The sequence below is a fragment of the Prionailurus viverrinus genome, chromosome A2 (assembly GCF_022837055.1).
Source record: "Prionailurus viverrinus isolate Anna chromosome A2, UM_Priviv_1.0, whole genome shotgun sequence".
Classification (NCBI taxonomy): domain Eukaryota; kingdom Metazoa; phylum Chordata; class Mammalia; order Carnivora; family Felidae; genus Prionailurus; species Prionailurus viverrinus.
The window spans coordinates 74427164-74454143 of record NC_062562.1 but is presented as its reverse complement, the minus strand read 5'-3'; the positions used below and the strand labels follow the sequence as shown (position 1 = coordinate 74454143).

Here is a 26980-nt window from a genome sequence, read left to right as displayed (position 1 = left end):
CAGTCTCCATTCTCACCTCCCCACATCTTTGGCAACTACCAATATACTTCTTATCTCTTTGGATTTGCCTATTTTGGACATTTCATATAAATGGTATCATATGATTCATGGTTTTTTATGACTGACTGCTTTCATTTGAGCTTAATGTTTTTAAGGTTCATCTATGTTGTAGCATGTGTCATCAGTATTTCATTTCTTTTTAGGGAAAAATAGTGTACCATTGTATGAATATACCACATTTTGTTGTCAGTTGATGGACATTTGGGTTGTTTTCAGTTTTTGGCTATTATGAATTATGCTTCTATGAACATTTGTGTTTAGTTTCTTGTTTTTGTTTGTGTTTAGTTTTTGCATGAGATTTTTGTTTGCATGAGGTATGTTTTTATTTCTTTTCTTCCTTTTTTTTTTAATGTTTGTTTATTTTTGAGAGAGAGAGAGAGAGAGAGAGAGAGAGAGAGAGTGCAAGCAGGGGAGGGGCAGAGAGGGAGACACAGAATCGGAGGCAGGCTCTAGGCTCTGAGCTGTCAGCACAGAGCCTGAACTCATAAACTCATGAACTGCAGGACCATGACCTGAGCTGAAGTCAGACACTTAACTGACTGAACTACCCACGTGCCCCTGTTTTATTTCTCTTGGATATATATATACCTAGGAGTGGAATTTCTGGGTCATGTGGTAATTCTGTTTAACATCTTAAGGAACTGCCAATCTCTTTTCCAAAGTGGCTGCATCATTTTTTATATTCCAACCAACTATATATGAGGGTTTCAATTTCTGCATATCCTTGACAATAGTTGTCTGTTTTTATTACATCTGTCCTGGTATCTCGTACTTTTGATTTGCATTTCTTTAGTGACTAATGATGTTGAACAGCTTTTCATATGTTTATTGGCCATTTGTATATCTTTTTGGGAGAAATGTTTATTCATATCCTTCACCTATTTTAAAATTGGGTTTTCTTCTTATTGTTGAATGTCTTGAATTCTTTATATATTCTAGGTACTAATATGACTGTGACATTTCTTCTAGAAAGAAGAACTCTTGTATTCACGAGAGTTCATTTTAATTTAGTGCAAAATAATGGACTCTTCCTAGGTAACTTGTTTGTAACCGCTTAGGCCATTCTCACAGTGTAAACTTTGGACAAGTCACTTAGCTTTTGTGTCATTGTCTATGGACTCATAAGAAGAAAAAAAGAGAATTCCTAGGGTGAGGTGTTAACAGAACAACCAAAAGACTACTGTCTGGTTGGCAGACCTTCTACTTTGGGTTGATTGGGTAAATATCCACTGTAAAGGAAAAAGCAAGGACTAGAAATTATATAGATATGGATTTAGGTACTAATTCTGTTGCTTTCATAGCAGAGCAATATCAAGCAATTCAATTTTTGAGCTCTGGTCTTTCTACTTTGTAAAATGGGAGGTATAATGCCTACCTAGTAAAAAAAAAGAAAAAGAAAACAACAAAACTGGAAACAACCCAAGTACGATGACTAGGAGCAATTAAATTGTGCTACAGATACATGATTTGCATTTTCCCCCCATTGTATCACTTTGTTGACATCCATTAATGCACATTAGTTTTTAATTTTGATGAAGTCCTGTTTATTTTTTCTTTTGTTGCTTGTGCTTTGATGTCATATCTAAGAAGTCTTTGCCTAATTGAACATCACAAAGATTTATTCCTATATTTTCTTCTAAGAGTTTTATAGTTTTAGCTTTTACATCTTGATCTTTGATCTATTTTGGATTAATTTTTGTGTATGGTGAGAGAAAGAAGTCCACCCTCATTCTATTGTGTGGAAAACCAGTGTGCCAGCACTATTTATTTAAAAGGCTACGTATTTTTTTCACCATTGAATTGTATTGGCACCCTTGTTGAAAATCCACTTACTATAAATGAGAGGGTTTATTTATGGACTGTCAGCTCTAGTCCTTTGATTTTACATGTCCATCTTTAGCCAGTACCATACAGTTTTGATTATTCTAATCTTGTAGTAGTTTTTGAAATCAGGAAGTGCTTGATTCTAATTTTGCAGTAATTTTTGAAATCAGGAAGTGTAAGTCCTTCAGCTTTGCTCTTTTACATTGCTTTGACCTTTCCCCCTCTTTTTTGGAGGAGGAGAGGGGTCCTTTGCACTTCCACATGAATTTTAGGTTTACCTGGCCAAAAGGCAGCTTGGATTTTCATAGGGATTGCACTGAATCTGGAGATCAATTTGAGAGTATTGCCATCTTAATGGTAAGTCATAAAATATATGAGTATGGAATGTCTTTGCATTTATTTATGTTCCCTCAATATTTTCAGTGGTATGTTGAAGTTTTCAGGGAATAATCCTTGAACTTTTTTTTGTTAGATTTATTCCTAAGTATACTTTTTCAGTGTAATGGGAGTTGTTTTTGTAATTTCATTTAATTGTTCATTGCTAGTGTCTGGAACTACAATAGATTTTTCTACATTGATCATGTATCCTGTCATCTTGCTTGCTTATTAGTTCTAATAGTTTTTAGTAGATTTCTTAGGATTTTCTGTATACAAGATTATGTCATTTGCAAATGGATACAGTCTGGATTCCTTTTACTTATTTTTTCTTGCTCAGTTGCAATGGCTAGAATCTCAAGTACAATGTTCTGTGGGGTTTTTTTAAATTTATTTTTTTAATGTTAATTTATTCTTGAGACGGAGACAGAGTGTGAGCGGGGGAGGGGCAGAGAGAGAGGGAGACACAGAATCTGCAACGGGCTCCAGGCTCTGAGCTGTCAGCACAGAGCCCGATGTGGGGCTTGAACCCACGAAACGTGAGATCATGACCTGAGCTGAAGTCGGACGCTTAACCAACTGAGCCACCCAGGCGCTCCTCAAGTACAATGTTTATTAGAAGTGGTAAATCCCTGTGTTGATCCTGATGATCCTATAGGAAAAGCATTTTAGTCTTTTTCCACAAAATGATGTTAGCTATGAATTTTTCATAAATCCTACTTTTATTTTTTGGTTAAAGTTGTTTCCCTTGGGGTCTAATTTTTGGTGTCAGAAAAATTCTAGATGCCTTGCTTGACCCTTACATATGAGCCTGTGTAATTATTTATTACTCTTACAGAGTCCAGGAAAAGAGGAAAATCTCCTATTTTGTAGCACGTATGTAATGATAATGATTAGCTATATTGGTTTCCTACAGGAACATTTGAAAAATGTTTTATTGTTAAAAATATATGCATTAATGTTCATAGTATTTTCTTTAATTAGTGTTACTTAAGTAGTCATGATTTTCTAAATTTAATTTTTTAAGGTTAAGAGGTGGTGTACTGTAGTAAGAATAATTTGTGCAGCCTTTTTTATTTTTATTAAAGAAAGTGACAAGTTTTCTTTATAGCATAGATTTTGGTTTGTTGTAATTTCTGGTGCTATTCATCTTTAAACTTTTCTGTTGGTGTTTGTGTATTCTTTTGATGAGTTTTGAATACTTACTGTTTTTTAAGTAATCTCTATGCCCTGTGTGAGACTTGTCCTCACGACCCCGAGATCAAGAGTTGCGTGCTCTACCAACTGAGCCAGCAAGGCACCACTGTTGGTGTTTATTTTCATTAAAATTTTTTTAAAAATTTATTTTTACTAACAAAAGTGGGTTTATTCGAGAGTAACAGTAGCAGTCAAGGGCATACAAGCTACCACAGAACCATGGGCAAGATCTATGAGTATTTATTTTTAAACTTTTCTGTACTTTTCAGTTTTCTACAGTGAAATTGTGTTACCTTTTTTAAAAACCCATACTGTTTGTATTTAAAACTTACATATGAGGGGTGCATGGGTGGCTCAGTCCGCTAAGTGTCTGACTTTTGGTTTTCGGCTCAGGTCATGATCTCACCTGGGTTTGAGCCCCACATCAGGCTCTGCACTGACAGCATGGAGCCTGCTTGGGATTCTCTCTCTCCCCCTCTCTCTGCACCTTCCCTTGCTTGCTTGCTCTCTTTCTCAGAATAAATAAATAAACATTAAAAAAAAAATCTTATATATGAGATACTTGAAAACAATACAGAAGAATATACAGCAAGATGTGAAAGCTACCCTTGATGTCCTTTTTGTTCCTGTTCCTTTTAAAATGTATAACTCTGTACGTAGTTGGTGTATATGTTTTTTCTGTATATATACTTTCATACAAACATGTGTACATGTAAACATTAAGAATGTGACTATGCCATAAATTTTTATTTACTTTTTTTTTTAGCAGTAGTATTTGAAGATCTTTCCAAATTGGCTACATAGAATTCCATACTGAAATGTTTCAAGTTTTATTTACCTATCAGTTGTTGGGCACTGTTTTTTCATTTTTTCTGTATTATAGTCAGTCCTTTAAAGAGTATCTGTGTAATAACTTTTTGACACATATGGAAATGTTTTTGTAGGATATGTTCTCGTAAGTGAAATTGCAGATCAAAAGCATTTGATAGGTATTATCAAACTGCCTTTTAAAAAGGCTGAGTAATTTTATATTCCTGCTGATAATTTATGTGACTGACCATTTCTGTGCATTTTCATAGATTATATTTTCAGAATTCCAATTTTTGACATTCTGATGGATGCAAATTAATTACCATTGCTTTATTTTGCCTTTTCTGGTTATGAGAGAGAAGAGAGCATTTAAATTTCTTTACTGGCCGTTTGCATTTCTTCTGTGATTACATATTTTTCTAATCAAGAAGAGACTCTAGTTATTAAAAATAAGGAATGAATATAGTTTTACAACAGAAAAACTAGTTTTGTTCATTAAATCCCTATGGGATAATGGATATAAAATGGTTGGTTGTTAATAAAATGATAAATTCATCTCACTGTTTATATGAAGAAGCTAATTAGCTAAATGTTATTCTGTCTCTTAAATCTTTTTAGTTTAAGTAGAATTTCATCAGTGGACCTTTGCCTGTTAGTTAGCTGGGTATCAGTTATACAAAGTTAGCATTTATGGGCAGTTAGAGAACAGATGATAAACATGTGCTTTGCTCTTTTATTCATCAATTCAATAAATATCTTTTGATTCCTTATTACATACCAGACACAGTTCTAGGCACTGGGATGGAGTAATAAACAAGACAGTGGTGGAAGGGGGGAGGGAACATGATGTGCTTATTTATTTTTCTGAGGAGAGGCTCACTGTGGTGTTGATAAATATATGGAGCCCTGAATGACAAGAAAGAGCAACTATGTGATGATCTAAGTATCCCAGAAAGAGAAAACAGTATTTCCAAGGTACCAGGAAGAAGCATAACTTTGAAGAATCATAAAAGAGACTAGTGACTGCGACCTAGTGAGTAAAGGAGAGTGTAATGAAGATGAGAGGCAGTTTGGGTCTTGTGGATCACAACAAAGATTTTTATTTTAATTTTAAATGCAGTGAGAAGCCATTGGAGAGTTTTAGGCAAAGGTGTGGCATAATCCAGTTTATATTTTTGATAGACATAGAATACAAGGCAGTATGTCACAAGTATTATTCAGCAAATGGGGAGGTTACAGAGTTGGGACTTTAACTTGATCCATAAAGGCAAGTAAGAAATAAATGGAGGGGAAGGATGTAGTTTGATGTGGTAGCAATAAAGAACGCCTGGCTTTCAATTGGAAGACTTGGTATTCAGTATTGACTCTACTTCTTTATAGCTCTTGGCCTCTACATAAAATTTTTAACTCTCTTCAAGTTTCTCTCATCTTTCTGTGTACTTTGGTTGCTGTGAAGAGCAAGTCAGACGAAAAGTGTTTATAAAAGTGTTTTGTAAACTGAGACATGCAATATGGTATGTTTGTTTACTCAGGAAAAGACTTATCATCTGTGTGATATTATGCTAAGGACTGTGGAGTGATTAAAAAAAATGAATTATACCTGGTTGCTGCTGCTCAAAGAGGATATAGTCTAGTAGACAATGTGGTAAATACCTAAAATACAAAGTTAAGAATGGTAAACATCTTAAAAAAGATGCAGATAAAGCCCTATGGGGAGTTCAAAGAAAGAAGAGCTTTCTTCTTTCTTGGAGTTGGCGGTAAGGCTTTCAGAGTAAGAACTCTTGAATGAGGCCTTGTAGGACTTGAGTAGAATATGGAGGGGAAGAGAATATTCTCAGTAGGTGAGTCTGTGAGTAAAGGCATGGCAATATTAGGCAGATTCAGGATGTGATAAGGAAAGGTAGTTTAGAATTAGATCATGCAGCACCTTAATATTAGGATAAGGAAGATGAATTCCATTCAATAGGAATATTCTCAGCAGGTGCTTAATTCTGCAAATATTTATTGACTATCTGCCATTGCCACATTGGTGCTAGTTTGGGCTATGAAGATACAGTTGATCTCAGTCTATTTGTGGAAGACAAATTATCTGTTATTCTAATTCTAATGAGGCAGGATCATAGGACAAGGAACATCTCCAGCTCTCTGGCATAATGAGGGAAGGCTTTATAGAGGTGTAGTAGACCTTTTGTTATGATATGAGGTATCTTTGTACTTAGCAGGTACCAGAGATGAAGAGAGGAATATAAGAAAGGCATTCTGTGTTTTGGGATGGCTGGACGAGGTCTTTGTATGCAGTGCAAGGTTGTCTAGAGCTTTGTTACAGGGGTAACTGGAAGATTCAGGTGGTGGTATGGAGACTAAATTGGAAAGGATAGAGATTTGAGGTGAGGAGTCTGGAAAGGAGACTGTTAGACTGGGCGAAGTGAGAGGTGATGTAGGACCAAATGAGAAATAGTAGCTATGGGACAAAGAGCCTAGACAACTAGAGAGATGCTTAAGATGTACAATTGGCAGGACTTGCAGATCAGTTGGATATGGGAGAAGAGAGGAAAAGGACCATATGGAATATAGAATGATTTCTGGATCTTTGCTGTTTCAGAATTTCAGAATCTGCTATTGCCTGAGAAGAAAAGGGGTGGATTTGGAGAGGACTTAATAGTTTTATCTGTATTGTGTTGAAGGTTCTTGTAGATTAGTTGGAAGTGGGAAGAAGGTCATCACAGATGTTGATATTCCTCCCCCACCCCAAAGATAGGTCATTGTTCACCCTAGTAATTAATTTCAGTGAGGATACAAGCCAAATTATAGGGGTTTGAGGGGTGTATGTATGTAGAGAATTTGGTTGTAATTGGAAGCAGAGAAAAAGATAAAATACAAAAATACCATTGTTTGTTTTTTCTTATATGTATGTATTTATGTACGTATTTTTCTTGTTTGTTTTTAAAGACTTTAAAGATGAATTATTTAATCCTTGAAATAGTAAATGGACAGCAAAGGGTTGAAATCACAAATAGTGGAATAGTCATGGAGGAGCCTAGAATAGTGCATCTCAAACTTTAGTGAGGATCTTGTTAAAATGCAGACTCTGAATCGGAAGGTCTGGGTTGGGGCTTGAGATACAGCATTTCTGACAAACTCCCAGATGAGGCTAATGCTGCTGGTTTGTGGCCCATACTCTTTGAAGTAAGATCTAGAGAGTATGGCATCGATAGCATTATAGAAGAGTTAGTCTTGGATAGGAAGAAGAACACCTCTATTCTGAGATCAGGTAAAATGTGAGGTAGATGGAGATACAGATTAAGCTTGTAGGTGGGAGCTATGCCTGATAATTTTTTTTATTTCTGCAAAATAGAAGTCAAACAATGTTAAGAAAAGACTTTGGAGTGGTGTTAACTTGAAGACAGAAAGGTTTGGAATAAATTGTGAAGGTTTGGAATAGCTACTAAAAAGAGAAGGGAAATGAGTGAATTTGGAGCATTTAACATTCACTGAACAGTGAGGATTTGTTTGGTGATGGTGTCTGTAGAAATAATTGGAGTAGGGAGAGACTATATATGAAGATTTTTGAGATGCTAAGGTACTCTCAGGGGAGATAATGAGGTCTGAAATAGAAAAGTGGCCTTGAGAATACAGAGGGGAGGATGTGGTAGGCTACATAATGGCCCACCCAAAGGTGTCCATGTGAACCTGTGAGTATACTTCCTTACACGGCCAAAGGGACTTTGCAGATGAGGTTAAAATGAACATCTTGAGATGGAGAGATTATCCTGGACTGTACACGTGGGTCCTCTGTAATCACAAGGGTCTTTATAAAAGGAAGCAGGAGGGTCAGCAGAGTCAGAAAAGGCCATGTGAGGACAGAAACAGCAGAAGAGGAAATGTGATAAAGGAAGCAGAGGTCAGATTGTTGGAGGACCAAGAGCCAAGGAATGGACAGCCTTAAGAAGCTAGAAAAGGCAAGGAAACAGATTTTCCCAAGAGACTGCAAAAGGAACAAAGCCCTGGTGATGTGCTGATTTTTACCCAGTAAGACTGATTTTGGAATTTCAACCTTCAGGTACTGTAAGATAATAAATTTGTGTGGTTAAGCCACTAAATCTGGTAATTTGTTATAGCCACAATAGGAAACATGCATAGAAGTGTGGATGTAAAGGAATGTAGAGTTAGAACTGATAAAGTGAGGCAGTTGATGAGATGTGCTGTGGGCATCAGGAAACTGGGAAGATTTCTAGCCTGGATAAATGGGTGGAAGAGTGGTGAAATTAAAATTATAGGAGGAGATATTAGAGGAAGGTATTCACTTTGCATTAAGTATAGATTAGTTAGGGTAAAGGAAGATCTGAAACAGGAAGACGGATTTAAGAGGCTGCCCTAGTATTGTTAATAGTTACTTGAAAAAAAATGAGAAAAAGTTAATTGAGCTGTTCCAATACCAATACATGACAAATTACATAGGAATATTTAAAATTTTGACTGAGAAGGTAACAAAAGGGATGATTGAGAAAGGCAGGTTTTTGACTACTTCAGGTACTGTTTTTCATTTTAAGAAGGCATTTTTTTACTAGTTTTATTAAGATATAATTGAGAAAATTATGTATTTAAAGTGTCATTGTGATGATTCGCTATGTGTATATATTGGGAAAGGATTCTCATATCATAATCAGGTTATGTAATACATCCATCACCTCATAGATTTAATTTTTTTGGTTAGAGTTCTCTAAGTTAATTTCAGTTATACAATATTATCAACGGTAGTCACCACGTTACACATTAGATCCTCAAACCTTATTAATCTTGTAACTGAAAGTTTTTATTATGTTGAGGTGCGTTCCTTCTATACTGTTTGTTTAGTTTTTATCATGCAAAGTTGTTGAATTTTGTCAAATGCTTTTTCTGCATCTGCTGAGATGATCCTGTGATTTTTATTCTTCATTTTGTTGATGTGGTATGTCACATTTATGGATTAGCATATGTTGGACCGTCCTTGCATGGGAAGCATTGTTATATCTTTTTTGGGAGGGTAATCAAGTTTTTGAAATGCGTATAGCTGCTATTAGAATGTGAAATAAACAGGGTAGAAAAATTAAGCTAAAAAATGTTGAGAATAGTGGCTAATGTATCAGACATGAGCATGTATAGAACATTTCTATCATTTTAGAAACTTCTTTTGGATAGTGGTTATATATTGTTTTATATAATGAGGAACTAGATATTATTATAGTAAAAATTTTAAGAGTTAGTGTTAGCATACCTGGACTCTTGGAGAGATTGTGTGATATAGTTGAGTGAATACTACACCATGCTCTTTCTCTAAGGAACACTAACCTAATTCACAATGAGCACTAACCAGTTGAGTTTCAGGATGTCAAGCTTTGATTCTGGTTCTGCTTTGTGTTGTATGAATTTGCAAGCCTTAGAAACATGGAAAGTTTTCTCAACTTCTTAAAGAGATACTACCATCTCTCAAAAACATTAAAAAGAGACAAGAAACAGCTAATATGTATTCACTGCATGGAGATATTAGAAAAAAACATTTTTAAAAAGAAGAAAAATCGGGGCTCCTGGGTGGCTCAGTCCGTTAAGTTTCCGAATTCGGGTCAGGTCATGATGTCGCGGTCCGTGAGTTCTAGCCCCGCGTCGGGCTCTGTGCTGACCGCTCGGAGCCTGGAGCCTGTTTCAAATTCTGTGTCTCCCTCTCTCTCTGACCCTTCCCTGTTCATGCTCTGTCTCTCTCTGTCCCAAAAATAAATGAACGTTAAAAAAAAAAAAATAAAAAAAAAATGAATAAACATAAAAAAAAAATTAAAAAAAAAAAAGAAGAAGAAAAATCTTATCTTTAAAGAAAGACTTGCTATCTACCATCCATTTCGTTCTTTTGGTTAAGATACCATGATATCGTTCATTCTGTAGTCTTGAAGATGCACTTCTCTCTTACCCTCGTAACTTTGTATGGCTGAAGTATTAGATCATTTGTAAAAATGACTTAAACTTGAATTTTGTGTTTATATTTAATTTTAGGTTTCCAAACCATGTTTGTTTCAGACCGTAAGCACTGAGAGAATGCATGTTTCCTAGGACATGAAGTTAAAAGGTTAAGGAACTTATGGGGCACCTGGGTGGCTCAGTCGGTATGATTTTGGCCCAGGTCGTGATCTTACCTTTTGTGAGATGGAGCCCCATGTCGGATTCTGTGCTGTGATAGCACAGAGCCTGCTTGGAATTTTCTCTGTCCCTCTCTGTTTGCCCCTCTCCAGCTTGAACTCATGCAGTCTGTCTGTCTGTCTCTCTTTTTCAAAATAAGTAAATAAACATTTTTTTAAGTTAAAAAATGAAAAGTTAAATTTTTGAAGAGAAATAGAAGAATTAGAGAGGAATGGAGGGTATGTCCAGAAGAATTTAATTGATACAGAGATCAAAACATATAAAAACCTCATTTCTAAAATAACCCTTTTATTTTTTACTTTAAAAAAAAAATGTTTATTTTTGAGAGAGACCATGCACAAGCAAGGAAGGGGTAGAGAGAGGGATATAGCAGTGAGCTGGATGGGAGCTCGAACTCCCAAATCTTGAGATCACGACCTGAGTCCAAGTGGGATGCTCAACCAACTGAGACACCCAGGCACCTCCAATATATCCCTTTTATAGACCAGAAATTTTTAAGTCTTTGCTGATAATGCTTATCCAGATTCTATCCAGGAAAGAATAATTTAATAGGCCACGGGAATTAATTGTATTAGGGTTTTACGTAATATCTTTGTCTCTCTTTTCTTAGGTAAAACTTAGTCATAAATCTCTCAGTTAAATATAATTTATGTGTCTGTATGAAATTGATGATCTGAATCTTGCTAGTGTAGGAAAGTTAATTTGAGGAAAGTTCTATACTGTTACCTCTGATGAAATGATAGTCTCTTTGCTCTCTCCTGCTGTGTACCTTTCTGTTGCTTTAGAAGCATGGCATATGAGACTTGTTTTGAGGCCCAAGAGTTTAAAGGGAAAAGACATAAAAAATGTGGCTGAGTGTTTCATATTATGACACTGTTGGTTCCTGTATTAAAGTTATCTGAGATAGTTACCACTTTATATTTAGCAAAACAATTCCTCTCATTTCTGTAAATAGTTGTAAGCTTATTGGTGATTTTAATGATTGGTGTATATGAATATTTAATGATAAGCAAGTGTTAGATTTAAGTATTTTCTAAACTGTGTTCCCATTAATCTAAAATAGTGTTGCATAAATACTTTATATAAAATATTGGGTTTGTATGAAACACAAGCTCAATGTTGAACAGCAATTGGCCCTCAGTACATTTTGAAATGTTTTTGAAAGAGGGAGGGAGAAGTTTAATTTGTATTTGAGTTTATCCTAAACCTAATCATCATTTTATTTTCATATTAGAATTATAGAATGTTTCTAAATGTTTTCCTCCATACTTTACTAACATCAGATATAAACAGAATTTCCAGTCCTTTCTTTTCTCTCTGCCCTATTTTAATTATGGGTTCTTAGGAGTTTCTTTGCTTTATTTACTGTCTCCCCATAGCTTCTACAAAATTTCAGCAAGAGTTCTCTCCTTCACAGTGTGTTAATTTTTTTTATTGTGTTAACCTAGCTACTTTTCAGTCAGAAGGTCTGGATTTAAAACCTGGCATACAAGGTAGATCAGGCAAGGTTCTGAAAGGAAACTGAATGCAACTGAGATGGTGCAAGAGACTTTCATGAAGGATTGCAGATAAAGGGGTGGATTAAGGGAACCCACAAGGGATGTTCCTGTAGTTACAGAGGGAAGCAAGGAAAATACAGTGTTTTTAGAGCCTGATGAGAGCTGTGGAGAGGGTGATAAGGGGACACAGCTTCTGTCAGAAAATGTGACCAAAAGGGAGGATGCTGGGAAGAAATAATCCGGCCTTCTCTGCCTTCTGATCTGCCAGTGACAGCCCTGAAACTCAGAAGGTGCATTTGTTGAGGTTAGCCTCCTTTGGCACAGAGTTGGATAGAAGAGTATTGGAGGAATAGGGTAGTGACAGTAAGTAATAACCAGTACAACTACTGATGAGTATGGGATTGATTTTAGGTAACATAATATTTTAGATTACATTTCTAATCTGTAAACTGTAGATACTTCACTAGGATTGATGTGAGCATTAAAATGAGACCTGGTAAACCTGTCAGAGTACTATCATAGTGCCTTTGTCTTGTAGATACTTGTTTTTAGTTTTGATAAGGTGAGGATTTGAAAACTTCAGCTTCCTTTCACATGGTGCTGTGCTGCATTTGTTTTATAGGAATTTTGGTTGTCACTGTATTTTAAATATATATGATAGTTTTTATATTTTCCAGCATTTTTTGAGAAGTGAATTGCAGTCATTATTGAGTAGTTACCAAGATTTAGAGACTGCTTTTACTTATTGCCCAATGACAGGCATTGTCTTTTTCACTCTTGCTGTAGACAGAGCACTACCGACTACTGAATTTGTGGGGTGAGGAAGCTTTACAGATGTAGAGATTAGACTTTGGTGAAAGATTGGTCAGACTTCACCCTGCTACTGCTACCATTGGTGTACCCTTGTTGTGTACTTCTCTTTTCTTTCTTTCTTTTCTTTTTTTTTTTTAAAGCAGGAGGCTCCCAGGGGCCTCAGAAAGACCTTTTTTTTTTTTTTTTTTTTTTTAATGTTTTAAAATGTTTATTTAATTAGAGAGAGAAAGAGTAAGCATGAGGCGGGGGGGGCAGAGAGAGACAGAATCTGAAGCAGACTCCAGGTTCCAGGCTGTGAGCTGTCAACACAGAGCCCAACACGGGGTCCAACTCACGAACCTGAAATCACGACCTGATCTGAAGTTGAACGCTCAACCGACTGAGCCATCCAGGCACCCCTGTACTTCTCTTTCCTTTTCTTTTCTTTCTTTTAATTATTTTCTAATCTTTATTTATTTTTGAGAGACAGAGTGTGAGCAGGGGAGGAGCAGAGAGAGAGGGAGACACAATCTGAAGCAGGCTCCAGGCCCCAAGCTGTCAGCCACAGCCCGACTCGGGGCTTAAACTCATGAACTGTGAGATCATGACCTGAGCTGAAGTCAGATGCTCAACCAGCTGAACCACCCAGGCGCCCCTGTACTTCTCTTTTCTAAAGACAGCAGTGATGCTTCATCACACTTTTGTTCCTAATCCTTAGAGTATTTCTTCTACCAGAGATCTGCTTTCATCCAGTCTCACCTTTGAGCATTCATAGGCTAGACCAGGATGAAGACAGTCTATTTTCAGGAAAATTTTAGCTACCAGATAGATAATAATCTGCTTAAAAGCATTTTCTGTCTTTTAAAAAAGTCTCCCCCCAAAAAACTGTATTATGATTTTGAAATTTAATAAATTTCTATTTTATGTAACAGGGTTGAGTTAGTAGTTTTTGTAAATTTCAGACTGAACTTTTCTGAATTCCTGACTAAATCTTCATTATTTTCCACCAGACGTTCTGCCAAATCCCGAAGCAGAAGCCCATATTCCTCTAGGCATTCAAGATCTCGTAGCAGGCACAGGTTGTCTCGATCCAGAAGCCGTCACTCTAGCATTTCTCCTAGCACACTAACTCTGAAGAGTAGCCTGGCAGCCGAGTTGAACAAGAATAAAAAAGCACGGGCTGCAGAGGCAGCAAGAGCTGCAGAAGCCGCGAAAGCTGCAGAAGCAGCTAAGGCTGCTGAGGCTGCTGCCAAAGCTGCCAAAGCCTCCAACACTTCTACACCTACGAAGGGGAGCACGGAGACGGGTGCCGGTGCATCTCAAACAAACCATGTGAAGGATGTGAAGAAACTGAAAACAGAACACGCACCTTCTCCGTCAAGTGGTGGGACTTTAAAAAACGACAAGGCAAAAACAAAGCCACCTCTTCAGGTAACCAAGGTGGACAATAATTTGATTGTAGATAAAGCCGCCAAGAAAGCAGTTGTAGTTGGGAAGGAGAGTAAATCTGCTGCTACAAAGGACGAACCAGTATCTCTTAAAGAGAAAACCAAACCACTTACACCAAGTTTAGGAGCCAAGGAGAAGGAGCAACATGTGGCTTTAGTGACCTCTACGTTACCACCATTACCTTTGCCTCCCATGCTGCCTGAAGATAAAGATGCCGATAGGTAAGTGCAAAAAAGTTTTGTCACTAACAGTTTATTTTTATTATTTTGAAATTATTTTTTACTGTTTATTTTTGAGAGAGAGAGAGAGAAAGAGCGAATGAGCGTGGGGGAGGGGTAAAGAGAGAGGGGAGGGGGAGACACAGAATGTGAAGCATTCTGTCAGCACAGAACCAGCCTCGGGGCTCCAACTCTCGAGCTGCAAGTTAATGACCTGAGCCGAAGTCAGAGGCTTAACTGACTGAGCCACCTAGGCGCCCTTATCACTAACAGTTTAAAAAAAGAAATGTAAGTTTGGAGTGAGAAATTACCTGAAATGCCCTCCCCCCCCATAAAAAGGTTATAAAAAAATTATAAGTAAATTATCTTTATTATTATTTTCATTTTAAAATGAAGCACACTGCTTGTAAGATGACAAAATATAGGTTATGCTAAGAATTCCAGGAAAAATTTGCTGTTAGCTTCGGAATACAATGTATATTTCTGATTGAGTTTGGGAATTAGAGATGCTAGTACTGTGTTTTCTTTGATTTAATATTCCTTAAATGACAGTATCAGAAACAGGACATTTATGAGAGACTCTGTCCTGGGTGATTAAAGCAGGTATATTCGTTATTTCTAGGTTTCTTCTGTGGCCTTATACATTTATCACTCTGGGTAGCTTTATGAATTTATTATTTTTTAGACTTTTCTTGACCCTTTTAATTTTTTGCAATTGGAGATTCATTATGTATTACAGAAAACTCAATGTGGTTTTGCTTTCCTTTAACATGTTTACAGATTCTTTTATGAATATTGGGGGTATGACTTTTTTTTGAAACATTTTATTTTTTAGAGGATTAAGATAAGAGTGTCTGTAAAGTAAATGTGGTTCTAAGAATATTTCTGAAACATATGCTAGGATAGAAGCATTATGCTACTGTGTAATGTCTGTCTGTTACACCACTTAACCTTTTTCATTTTTATTTTTATGGAGAAATTAGAGCTGTTTTTCCCTCATTTTCTGTTAAAAAGCAACTATATGAGCAGTTTTCCTAGCTGACATCTTTATAGAATTTGGAAACAAGTGGATGAGAATGCTGTGTGGATAGGTCTTTCAAGTGCTCACTTTGGCTGGCATTATGAACATTTTATAATTTAAAACAAAAAAATCATAATTCCTGTGTTTTGTGTCCACTATAATGTCTTTTTTCTACAATCAAAAATGTTGCCAAGAGAACTCATCCAATATAATCAGGTATTCTCCAATTATACCACTCTAATTATGGTATTTGCAGGTTTCACTATTCTCTAGGAACACTAAAGGTTCATAAACAGAGTAGTGATTTGTAATTTTGATGAGTTGTGGAATGGACTCTCCAGCAGAGAGGCATGAATGCAGAACTGAGTCACTTCATTAGTGAGAAAATAATCCATTTGCCAAGACTCTAGTAATTCTGGGCTGGTGAGACTGGTTATTCTCTATTTTTCATATATCCTATGGAGATAAATTTTTACTGGTGGTATTTTCAAGAATTCAAGATGCATGCAGGTGAATGCTCTAAGGAGGGTATTTTTTGTGCATCCTTTTTTTTTTTGACAATTGACTGATTTATTGAACAATAGAATCTAAAGTTCTGATCTCAGATGTGTACAATCCCCATTTAGCTTTGCATCTTTTATTTTTTATTTATTTATTTTTTGATTTAACTTTATTTTTTATTTTTTAAAATTTACATCCAAACTAGTTAGTATATAGTGAAGCAATGATTTCAGTAGATTCCTTAATGCCCCTTACCCATTTAGCCCATCCCCCCTCCCACAACCCCTCCAGCAACCCTCAGTTTGTTCTCCATATTTATGAGTCTCTTTTGTCCCCCTCCCTGTTTTTATATTATTTTTGTTTCCCTTCCCTTATGTTCATCTGTTTTGTCTCTTAAAGTCCTCATATGAGTGAAGTCATATGATTTTTGTCTTTCTCTGACTAATTTCACAGCATAATACCCTCCAGTTCCATCCATGTAGTTGCAAATGGCAAGATTTCATTCTTTTTGATTGCTGAGTAATACTTCATTTTATACATACACCACATTTTCTTTATCCATTCATCCATCGATGGACATTTGGGCTCTTTCCATACTTTGGCTATTGTTGATAGTGCTGCTATAAACATGGGGGCATATGTGTCCCTTCGAAACAGGACACCTGTATCCCTTGGATAAATGCCTAGTAGTGCAATTGCTGGGTCATAGGGTAGTTCTGTTTTTAGTTGTTTGAGAAACCTCCATACTGTTTTCCATGTGCATCCATTTTTTTTTAACGTTTATTTATTTTTGAGACAGAGAGAGAGAGCATGAACAGGGGAGGGTCAGAGAAAGAGGGAGACACAGAATCTGAAACAGCCTCCAGGCTCTGAGCTGTCAGCACAGAACCCAATGCGGGGCTCGAACCTATGGACCGCGACATCATGACCTGAGCCGAAGTCGGATGCTTAACCGACTGAGCCACAGGCGCCCCACTGTGTGTCCATATTTAATGAGATGTTGGTATATGTCATGCTTATCATCAAAAATTTTTTTGACCTGTATTCTTTTTGGTCTCTTCTGCTTTTCTGTTGTGTCTCTGTTCTTCTTTCTTTGAATATGTTTGCACATTTCATGGATATAGAAGTTTTTAAGACCCCTGGCTACTACTACTAACATGTGTGGCCACAGATCAATTCAACACCAGTCAGTCACTCTTCTTTTGATGCTCCATTGTCCTTGGTCAGTGGGAACTCCTTAAGCTGACTGCCTTGTCCTTTTGACATGACCTGTTTGGTTTTGAGTACTTCCTAGCCAAGTAATATCTTTTAGGCTTACTTTGAACTTTGCTTCTCCTTCAGACCCGGAATTTATTACTCTTTAAAAATCACAAGATAGACTGTTAACTGTATACTTTCATATAATAAATTGTTTTGTTTTAAAGGAAATTAGGATTATACTATGCATAATACTCGACTTTTTTTTTTTCATTTAATATGTTGGAGATCATTCCATATTGGTATATGGATAGGTTCAATATTCCTGTCTATAGGAATGATAAATCATGCTCTTACTAACTATTCTATTGGTTAAGGGATACTTAGATTTATAATAATTGTTTGCTGTCACACTCTTGTTATATTAATATTTTATGTACATTTGAGCGATTTTTGTAGGATAGTTATAAGGTTGAAGTATATACATTTAAAATCTGATTAAAAGCTGCCAAATTGTATCTTAATAAGACTGTGTACCAATTTATATAGTCTATAAAATATATGATTATTTAATTTTGCGTTTTTCTGATTATTGAGATAGCATCTTTCTGAATACTTGTTGGCTATTTATTTTTTTCCAGTGAACTACTTGTTTATATCTTATGCTGGCTTTTCCTTAATACTGTTTTTCTTTTTTTTTTTCCTTATGTTAAAGATCTTTCCTTTCAGAGTCTATTGCTTGCCTTTGACATTTATTTGTTTTGTTTTTGGCTATATGGATGTTTTCCTTTTTTTACAATTTTTTTTTAATGTTTATTATTTTTTGAGAGAGAGAGACAAAGAGCAAGCAGGGAAGGGGCAGAGAGAGAGGGAGACACAGAATCGGAAGCAGGCTCCAGGCTGTGAGCTGTCAGCACAGAGCCCGATGCGGGACTCGAACTCACAGACCGCGAGATCATGACCTGTGCTGTAGTGGGCTGCCCAACTGACTGAGCCACCCAGGCGCCCCGGATGTTTTCCATTTTTAAATATAGTCAGATCTATCATTTTTCCCTTAAAACTTATGGGTTCATAAAGTTAAAAAAAACTTGACTCAAATCATACAGAAATTTGTTTTTGGTTATTAGGTGAGGAAGAAAAATGCTCTCCCCTACCACCCTGTAGGCTGATAGATCCAGTTGTTTCTAACATCACTTACTGAATAGTCCCAGCTCACTGGTTTGTGGTGCCATATATAAAAATTCTTATAGATACCTGTGTTTCTGGACCCTCTCTTCTTTTTTTTTAAAAATGTTTTTTATTATTTTTGACAGAGAGAGACAGAGAGACAGAGCATGAGTGGGGGAGGGGCAGAGAGGGAGGGCGACACAGAATCCATACAGGCTCCAGGCTTTGAGCTGTCAGCACGGAGCCCTATGTGGGACCACGAGATCATGACCTGAGCCGAAGTTGGATGCTCAACCGACTGAGCCACCCAGGTGCCCCTGGACCCTCTTTTCTATTAATGTGTTTTATTATTTCTTTGCCAGTACTTTTTTGTTTTGACTTCTTTAGATGAATAGTATATTGGTTCTCAGACTCAAATACTGATTAGTGAATAGCTCTGCTATTCAGCCTCAGCTTCAGTGCTACTGTATATGAATTTGAGCCCAGTGTTGCTAGAGCCTTTGATTTTTTTTTTAAGAAGCCTGAAATCTGAATGTTTATGTAAATTTTCTGATTTAAAAATATTTACAATTTAATTCATAGTTGTTCTTTTTTTTTTTCTTATAAAACATTGGGTAGACCATAATATATATTCCTTGACTTCAGCCAATCTTGGGCTTCTAGTTTGGGATCTTTTATAAAATTTGTTTTAATGTTTATTTATTTTTGAGAGAGAGAGACAGAGAGAGACAGAGTATGAGTGGGGGGATGGGCCGAGAGAGAAGTAGACACAGAATTCGAAGCAGGTTCCAAGCCATCAGCATAGAGCCGGATGTGGGGCTCGAGCTCATGAACTGGGAGATCATGACCTGAGCCAAAGGTCACGCTTAACTGACTGAGCCATCCAGGTGCCCCTAATTTGGGATCTTTTAAAACAGGTTGACCACAGGACAAGGCAAATCTCACTTCATTATTGTTTTTTGGAAGTGTTTTTTGGCAGATTTTTGTCTTTATTCTTAGATTTTTATAACCTGCTTGTCAAGTTATATTAAAAAATTTTTTGCTTGTGTTTTGTGTGGGACTCTAGTGAGTGTAGTAGATTAATTTGGAGACTAATAGCTTTACAGCATTACAGTTTCCTGTACAAAAACATTGTTTCTTTCCATTCATTCAGATCCAGTTTTATTTTCATCACATTTTTAAATTTTCTTCTATTGGCCTTGTATATTTCTTGTTAAGGCATTTTATTGTTTTTGTTGCTGTAGTATATGGGAGCTATTAAAAATATCATGCTTCCTGTTTGGTTATTGCAGGTATTCAATAAAAATAATGATGCTTTTAATTATATAGTATTATTCTTGGATAGTTAGTATTTCATTTCTCTGAAGCCTGGGAGTCTTGCTGAATTTGGTAGTTCATAACATATATATGAATATAGGCAGTCTTTTAATTTTTAAGTTATAAGTAAAGTTAAGATTTGTGTTTTTTCCTCTAAAAATGTTGATTTGAATCTTCAGACAAATGAGAATTTTTGACTGAAAACTAATTACAAGTAAGAGACTACTGTTTTGTTTTGTTTTGTTTTTTGAGACTACAGTTTTCTAAGAATTATTTGGAATAGGTTTATTTTCAGGCGCAGTTCAAGTGGTACCTTTTTAGAAAGAAGCCTTTACTATCTTTCAATCCTGATTTAGCGACCCGTTAGCTACATTACTCTAGGACTCCATTTGTGTAGTACTTTATCCTACTGCTTGCTTGACTATGTTCTCCAAAAGTCTGTCTAAGTTCCTTTCTGAGAGGAGTTATATCTTAAATTTTTTTGATGTCTATTTATTTTATTTTTATTTTTTTTAAATTTTAAAAAAATGTTTATTTTTGAGAGAGAGGGAGAGACAGAGTGTGAGCAGAGGAGGGGCAGAGAGAGAGAGGGAGACACAGAATCCGAAGCAGGCTCCAGGCTCCGAGCTGTCAACACAGAGCCCAATGTGGGGCTCAAACTCACAAACCATGAGATCATGACCTGAGCTGAAGTTGGACACTTAACCATGTGAGCCACCCAGGCGCCCCTGGAGTTGTATCTTGACCTGAGCTGAAGTCGGATGCTCAGCTGACTGAGCCACCCAGGCACCCCTGATGTTTGTTTATTTTTGAGAGAGAGAGAGAGAGCGTGAGCAGGGGAGGGGCAGAGAGAGAGGAGACACAGAATCTAAAGCAGGCTCCAGGGTCTGAGCTGTGAGCACAGAGCACAATGTGGGCTCAAACTCACAAACCATGAGATCATGACGTGAGCTGAAGTTGGATGCTTAACCATCTGGGCCACCCAGGTGCCCCAGGAGTTGTATCTTAATGTATTTGTTATAGTTTTTATTGTTAAAGTCCAGTGCCTTACCTAACATCTAGTACATAGAAGCATAAAATCAATTGAACGTATGGACATTAACATTGAAAAGGAGGCTGTGTACCATTACTGTAAAAATAAAACTGCAAACTAGTTTCCTTTTGAGCATGTTTTCTCTGTTAAAGAACCTTCTGGTGAGTAACACGGGGCTATGGAGAAAAGGCACAATTTTATTATAGTTATTGATAAATGGTTTTTATCAGATGGTATTAAAGCGTGCATTTGTACAATAATGTTTAACACGAATAGAAGTTATAATTAAATGATTTACATTGATAATGTCATTTGTAATTTCCGACCGCAGTGGTGTAGTCTCACTAAACTTTCTCTTTTTTTTTTTTTTTTCAACGTTTATTCATTTTTGGGACAGAGAGAGACAGAGCATGAACGGGGGAGGGGCAGAGAGAGAGGGAGACACAGAATCGGAAACAGGCTCCAGGCTCTGAGCCATCAGCCCAGAGCCTGACGCGGGGCTTGAACTCACAGACCGCGAGATCGTGACCTGGCTGAAGTTGGACGCCTAACCGACTGCGCCACCCAGGCGCCCCTCACTAAACTTTTTCATTATCGGACTCATAACTGCTATGAAAGTGTGTGAAGTCCAAATTTTGTTATCATTATAAGATTTTCTTTCAAGAAATGTCATTTTTAAAAAATTTTTTTCAACGTTTTATTTATTTTTTGAGAACGAGAGACAGAGTGTGAGTGGGGGATGGTCAGAGAGAGAGGGAGACACAGAATCCGAAGCAGGCTCCAGGCTCTGAGCTGTCAGTACAGAGCCTGATGCAGGGCTTGAACCCACGAACTGTGAGATCATGACCTGAGCCGAAGTCTGATGCTTGACTGATAAGCCACCCAGGTGCCCCAAGAAATGTCATATTTTTAAGCAGATTTTTTAGTAACTGGGAGGTTTAAAATATCAGATTACCTAGTTAAAATTCGGAGTTCTTTATGCATTCAAAAAAGTACAATACAAACAACTTAAATTTTGACCTGTAATTTCCGTAAGCTAGAACCTTAAATATTTAAGAGAGTCATTATCCAATTTAAGAAAATTAACCCTGGAAAAGGGCAAAGCTAAATTAGTTGTTTGTGGTTATTTAAATGGGCAAGATAAATAACGCCATTTAGTGTTATTTATTTAATAAGAGACTTTTTCTTTTAAGTTTATTTATTTATTTTGAGAGAGAGGGCATGAGTAGAGAAGGTGCAAAGAGAGAAGGAGAGACTCCCAAGCAGGCTTCACACTGTCAGCACAGAGCCCCATGCGGGCCTTGAACTCACAAAGCATGAGATCATGATGTGAGTTGAAATCAAGAGTTGGATGCTTAACTGACTGAGCCACCCAGACGCCCCAAGACTTTTTTTTTTAATGTTTGTTTATTTTGAGGGAGAGAAAGAGAACACATGCGGGGGAGGGGCAGAGAGAGAGGAAGAGAGAATCCCGTGGGCTCTGTGTTTGCAGCGCTTGAACTAACGAACACTGAGATCATGACGTGAGCCTAAATCACGAGTCGGACCCTCAACTGACTAGCTGCCCAGGTGCCCCATATAGTGTTATTTATTTCTATAAAACCTCTTTATGTCTCTCCAACAGAGTCAGGATGCTATCACAGAACTAATGAATTTTTCTGTGAAGCATGACTAATTGATTTTTTAGTCTTAATTTACAGTTTCATAGTAATTCTAAATCATCTTTAAAATATACGATTTTTTGAACAGATTTAGATTTGCAGAAAAATTATAATTATACTACAGAGAGTCCCCATATATACTGTATTTAGTTTTTTCGGTATTAATATCTTATATTAATATGGTATGTTTCAATCAGTGAACAAATATCAAAATATTATTGTAACTAAAGTTCATACTTTGTTCAGGTTCCTTAGTTTTTATCTAATCATTTTTGCCCCCAAATTTGGTATTTTGCAATTGAATACAGTTTATTATTTTAGCTGGAAAGTAACTTAGTTTAGTATTTTGCCATTACTACTTAAGTGTAAGACATGGCTGATTATTATTTCTCAAATAAATGTGTTTTGTTTGTCTGACTCCTTTCTTCCTTAGCTTACGAGGAAATATTTCAGTAAAAGCAGTTAAAAAAGAAGTAGAGAAGAAACTACGATGTTTACTTGCTGATTTACCACTGCCCCCTGAGCTACCAGGAGGAGATGATCTCTCAAAGAGTCCAGAAGAAAAGAAAACAACAACACAGTTACATAGTAAAAGGAGGCCTAAGTATGTGCTTGCTTTCTACCTGCTCTTAAATTGACCAGAAATGATTCTGGGTCCTCATAAAATCATAAAACACAAAAAATTAAGATTTAAAATAATAAAAAGTATATTTACTCTTTAAACTTAAGTATATGAATAAATTCTGCTAGAGTTTTGAAAAAAAATTCATAATTCCCTGCATACCTATTCAAAGTGACTAATAAAACTAAATTTAATTTTCTCTCATGGTTTGTAATGTATTAATTTCTTGGGGTATTATATGTTAAAGATAATTTCTATAATTAAGTTTTTAAATAATACAAAACACTGAAATTGGAGAAGGTGGAAGTCAGCATTCAGTGAGCCCAAACAAAATTAGTAATGGGCAAGCTGCTATGTTTTCTTTGCTTTTTAGCTCCATTTGCTCCTATAACTAAATGCATTTTTCATTTTGCAAGAGGTGGAGTGGAAGAAGGTTTGAAATCTGTATCCTAAATTAGCTTCAAGTAAGTGCCTAGAGATAACTCCCTTGAAATGTGTTCATCAGTTAAGAAGTGAGCATGTTGATTTCTTTTTTTACTTCTACTTAACCAAGGGAAGGTGTGAGTAAGACTTTGAGTTAGATCTGATTTTAGAATTGCTGTTCAGGTGCCTCGTGTGAGTATGAGGCAATTTTCTAGTATAGAGTAGAAAACTAAAAAACTTTTAAAAGTCTTTCTGAGTATTGTAGCTTTATTCCTTTACTTGAATTTCTATTACATACCAGAATATTGAAAGACTATTAAATTATGTATCTTTTGAAGAATGTCCAATATTTGTCATATATAACACACACACAGCCACAAAGTATGGATTCCTGAAAGTTGATTATATTAATACTTTTTTTACTCTCTTGGACTAAACATCTTTCTAGTATTTCCATTTTTAAGATAATTTCATCTAGCTGTAAGTCTAAATTTGTCAGTAAGCTTTATAGTTAGATTTTTGGTAATGTTCATTATCAAACTTGCTTTTTGGAAGCATTTTATATATTTTGTATATATATAATATGTATTATATATATAGATGATGAATGAAAAGGAAAACTTCCTAAAGGTTGGTTAGAGAACTTTGACTCTTTGTATCAGTGTTGGTTTTATCCACTCATTGAAAAATTACATTTTATTAATCTGGAAGTTCTTCATATAAGCCTTAGTTCTTTTTCCAGTTTGTTAGTCTATAGAAGAAGAGTCAGCATGGAGAAATGATGCCTTGACTTTCATGATAATTTATAATACTTTTTGGGAGAGGGTGGATATTAAATATTAAACAGTTTATTCAACTTGCTTGATTGTATATAAAAACTTAAGAACTATATTTGATAGAATATGTGGGCCTCGCTATGGTGAAATCAAAGAAAAAGATATTGACTGGGGAAAACGCTGCGTGGATAAATTTGATATCATCGGAATTATTGGAGAAGGTACCTATGGACAAGTTTACAAGGCCAGGGATAAAGACACTGGTAAGTATGCCAAATACTGTGGATCTTTGGATCTATTGAATGTACTTAATTTGTGTTTTTTAAAGTGGTTTTTTAGTATTTGTGATGTGTAGCATGGTGGGATTTAGATTTCTTTAATTGTGAATAAATTCTTACATTGTTCGTAATCGGGGAAAAAAAGTATCTTGACCTTAATTAGCCTTAGTAGTAAATTTTGTTGTATTAAGTCTTATGCAACACTTTTTCTTTTAGCAAAATACTCTTTTTTTCTGTCAAAGTTACCCTTTGGAGGCCATATTTGGCAGCTTAATCTTTTAGAACATAATCAGGAACCTGTGAGCCGTTTTAAAGGTTTTGCAGCCAGTAAAAAGTAACTGTGCAGAGGCTACATATTTTACTAATAACTCTTAGAGCCAGTGTTTAATCTTTACTTATAATTCCTTGTTGAAATAAACCAATAGATTAAAATAGCATAGCTATTGAAGCCATTTAGTATAGGGGAGACTAGACTACCTTATGTCTGGAAACTCTGGAACGCGGTTACGGCATACAGTAATACTATTTATACTGGTGATTCTGCATTATCAAAAAGAGATTAAATTGTAGCTTTTAAAGCTGTTTAACAAATAAGGAATCATACTTTATTTTATACTTCCATCAAAAAGAATTAAATAAGTTTTAATGATTAAAAGTATAAACATCCTTCTTTTGGAAAATTTGTAAGTACAGAATTCCTTTTTTTCTCCAAAGAAGAAGAATGAACAAACCTTTTTTTCTAATTTTTTTTTTTTTTTAACATTTACTTATTTTTGAGAGAGACAGAGCATGAGTTGGGGAGGGGCAGAGAGAGGGAGACACAGAATCTGAAGCAGGCTTCAGGCTCTGAGCTGTCAGCATAGAGCCCTATGTGGGGCTCGAACTCACAAACTGAGATCATGACCTGAGCTGCAGTTAGACACTTAACCAACTGAGCCACCCAGGCGCCCCAACAAACCTTTATAATAGTGAACTTTTACTTACAGGATTTGTGTGTGTGTGTTCTTTTAATAGTGAGATCTTATCTGAGATAGTACTCACTCATATCTGAATTATAAAGTCGTTTAGTGGGAAGAGCACATACTTTTGAGATAGCTAAAACAGATTTTGAATATATGTCTCACTGCTGGGCTGGGCAGCTTTGGACAAGTTAGTATGTCCGAGCACATTTTGTCACCTGCTTAATGTATAGAATCTTCTCATCTGTTGAGAGATTTTATGCATGTATAAGCATATTATATAAATTTAACCTCCTCTCTATTTTTTTTTTTTTTTTGAGGGAGAGAGAGCATGAGCCGAGGGGTGGTGGTATAGGAAAAGGGAGAGGGACGCCTGGGTGGCGCAGTCGGTTAAGCGTCCGACTTCAGCCAGGTCACGATCTCGCGGTCTGTGAGTTCGAGCCCCGCGTCGGGCTCTGGGCTGATGGCTCGGAGCCTGGAGCCTGTTTCCGATTCTGTGTCTCCCTCTCTTTCTGCCCCTCCCCCGTTCATGCTTTGTCTCTCTCTGTCCCAAAAATAAATAAAAATGTTGAAAAAAAAATTTTTTTAAAGGAAAAGGGAGAATCTTCAGCAGGCTCTGTGCTCAGTGTGCAGCCCAAAGCAGAACTTGATTTCAAGAGCATGAGATCATGACCTGAGATGGAATCAAGCTGGACAATTAACCAACTGAGCCATCCAGGCATTCCATCCCCTCCTTCACTTTTTAAAAATGGTAGTGTAATGCAGCTACTGTTCATCATCTTGCTTTTTTCATTTAATATATCGTACAGAGCATATAGTAACAATACTTATGGACCTACCCCATCCTTTTTAACAGTTATATAGTATTCCACAGTTTGGATAATTTAACTAGAGACTTAATTTCTTGAGCTATGAACATTATCATTGGTACTTTGAAAGCTAAAATATATTTTGTGAGTAGTAAGAGGTAGGAACAGAAATTTTGAATTAAAATAAAGTTAAAATTAAGAAAAATGTCATTTGGTTTTGTCAGCTGTTAACTTGATTTTACTTAATTTTTATAGGAGAAATGGTAGCCTTAAAGAAAGTACGTCTAGATAATGAAAAGGAAGGCTTTCCAATTACAGCAATTCGAGAAATTAAAATTCTCCGGCAGCTTACCCACCAGAGTATTATCAATATGAAGGAAATAGTGACTGATAAAGAAGATGCTTTGGATTTTAAGAAGGATAAAGGTATGTGTGCATATTTACATAACCAGTTCTGCATACGCATGATGTTGCTAACTTGCAGATTTTGTCATAGGTATTGACTATATGAGTAATTACTAGGTACATAAAACTATTGCATTAATATCATACTCTGTTTTTAGATGTAGTTGAGTTGAAGAATTATTTATTTACTTTAGTGATATTTGAGTCCCCTAAGAAACAAAACATATTTATCAGTATTACACATATTTAGTAGTAGTAGTTTTTTGGAGCATCAATGTATAATTTTTAATCTTCATTTTTTAGTTATTGAGAAATAGTTTATAGTAGTATAGAATATATGCTTATCTTACATTTTTAAAATGTTTTAATGCCTTAACATGTAAGGAAACTTTATGGTAGGCATTTATGTTATTTCTGAACAT

At 36.1% G+C, this 26980-nt stretch overlaps 1 protein-coding gene across 2 annotated transcripts in view; it reads left to right on the top strand.

Annotated features, from left to right (window-relative positions):
- CDK13 (cyclin dependent kinase 13) overlaps positions 1 to 26980 on the top strand; it is a 125630-nt gene that overhangs the window by 12834 nt on the left and 85816 nt on the right. For both annotated transcript variants that reach the window (XM_047850355.1, XM_047850354.1), the window contains exons 2-5: positions 13733 to 14392; positions 22720 to 22890; positions 24231 to 24370; positions 26409 to 26579. In XM_047850355.1, the coding sequence (XP_047706311.1) occupies positions 13733 to 14392; positions 22720 to 22890; positions 24231 to 24370; positions 26409 to 26579 (1142 nt within the window). The remainder of the gene's footprint in view (positions 1 to 13732; positions 14393 to 22719; positions 22891 to 24230; positions 24371 to 26408; positions 26580 to 26980) is intronic.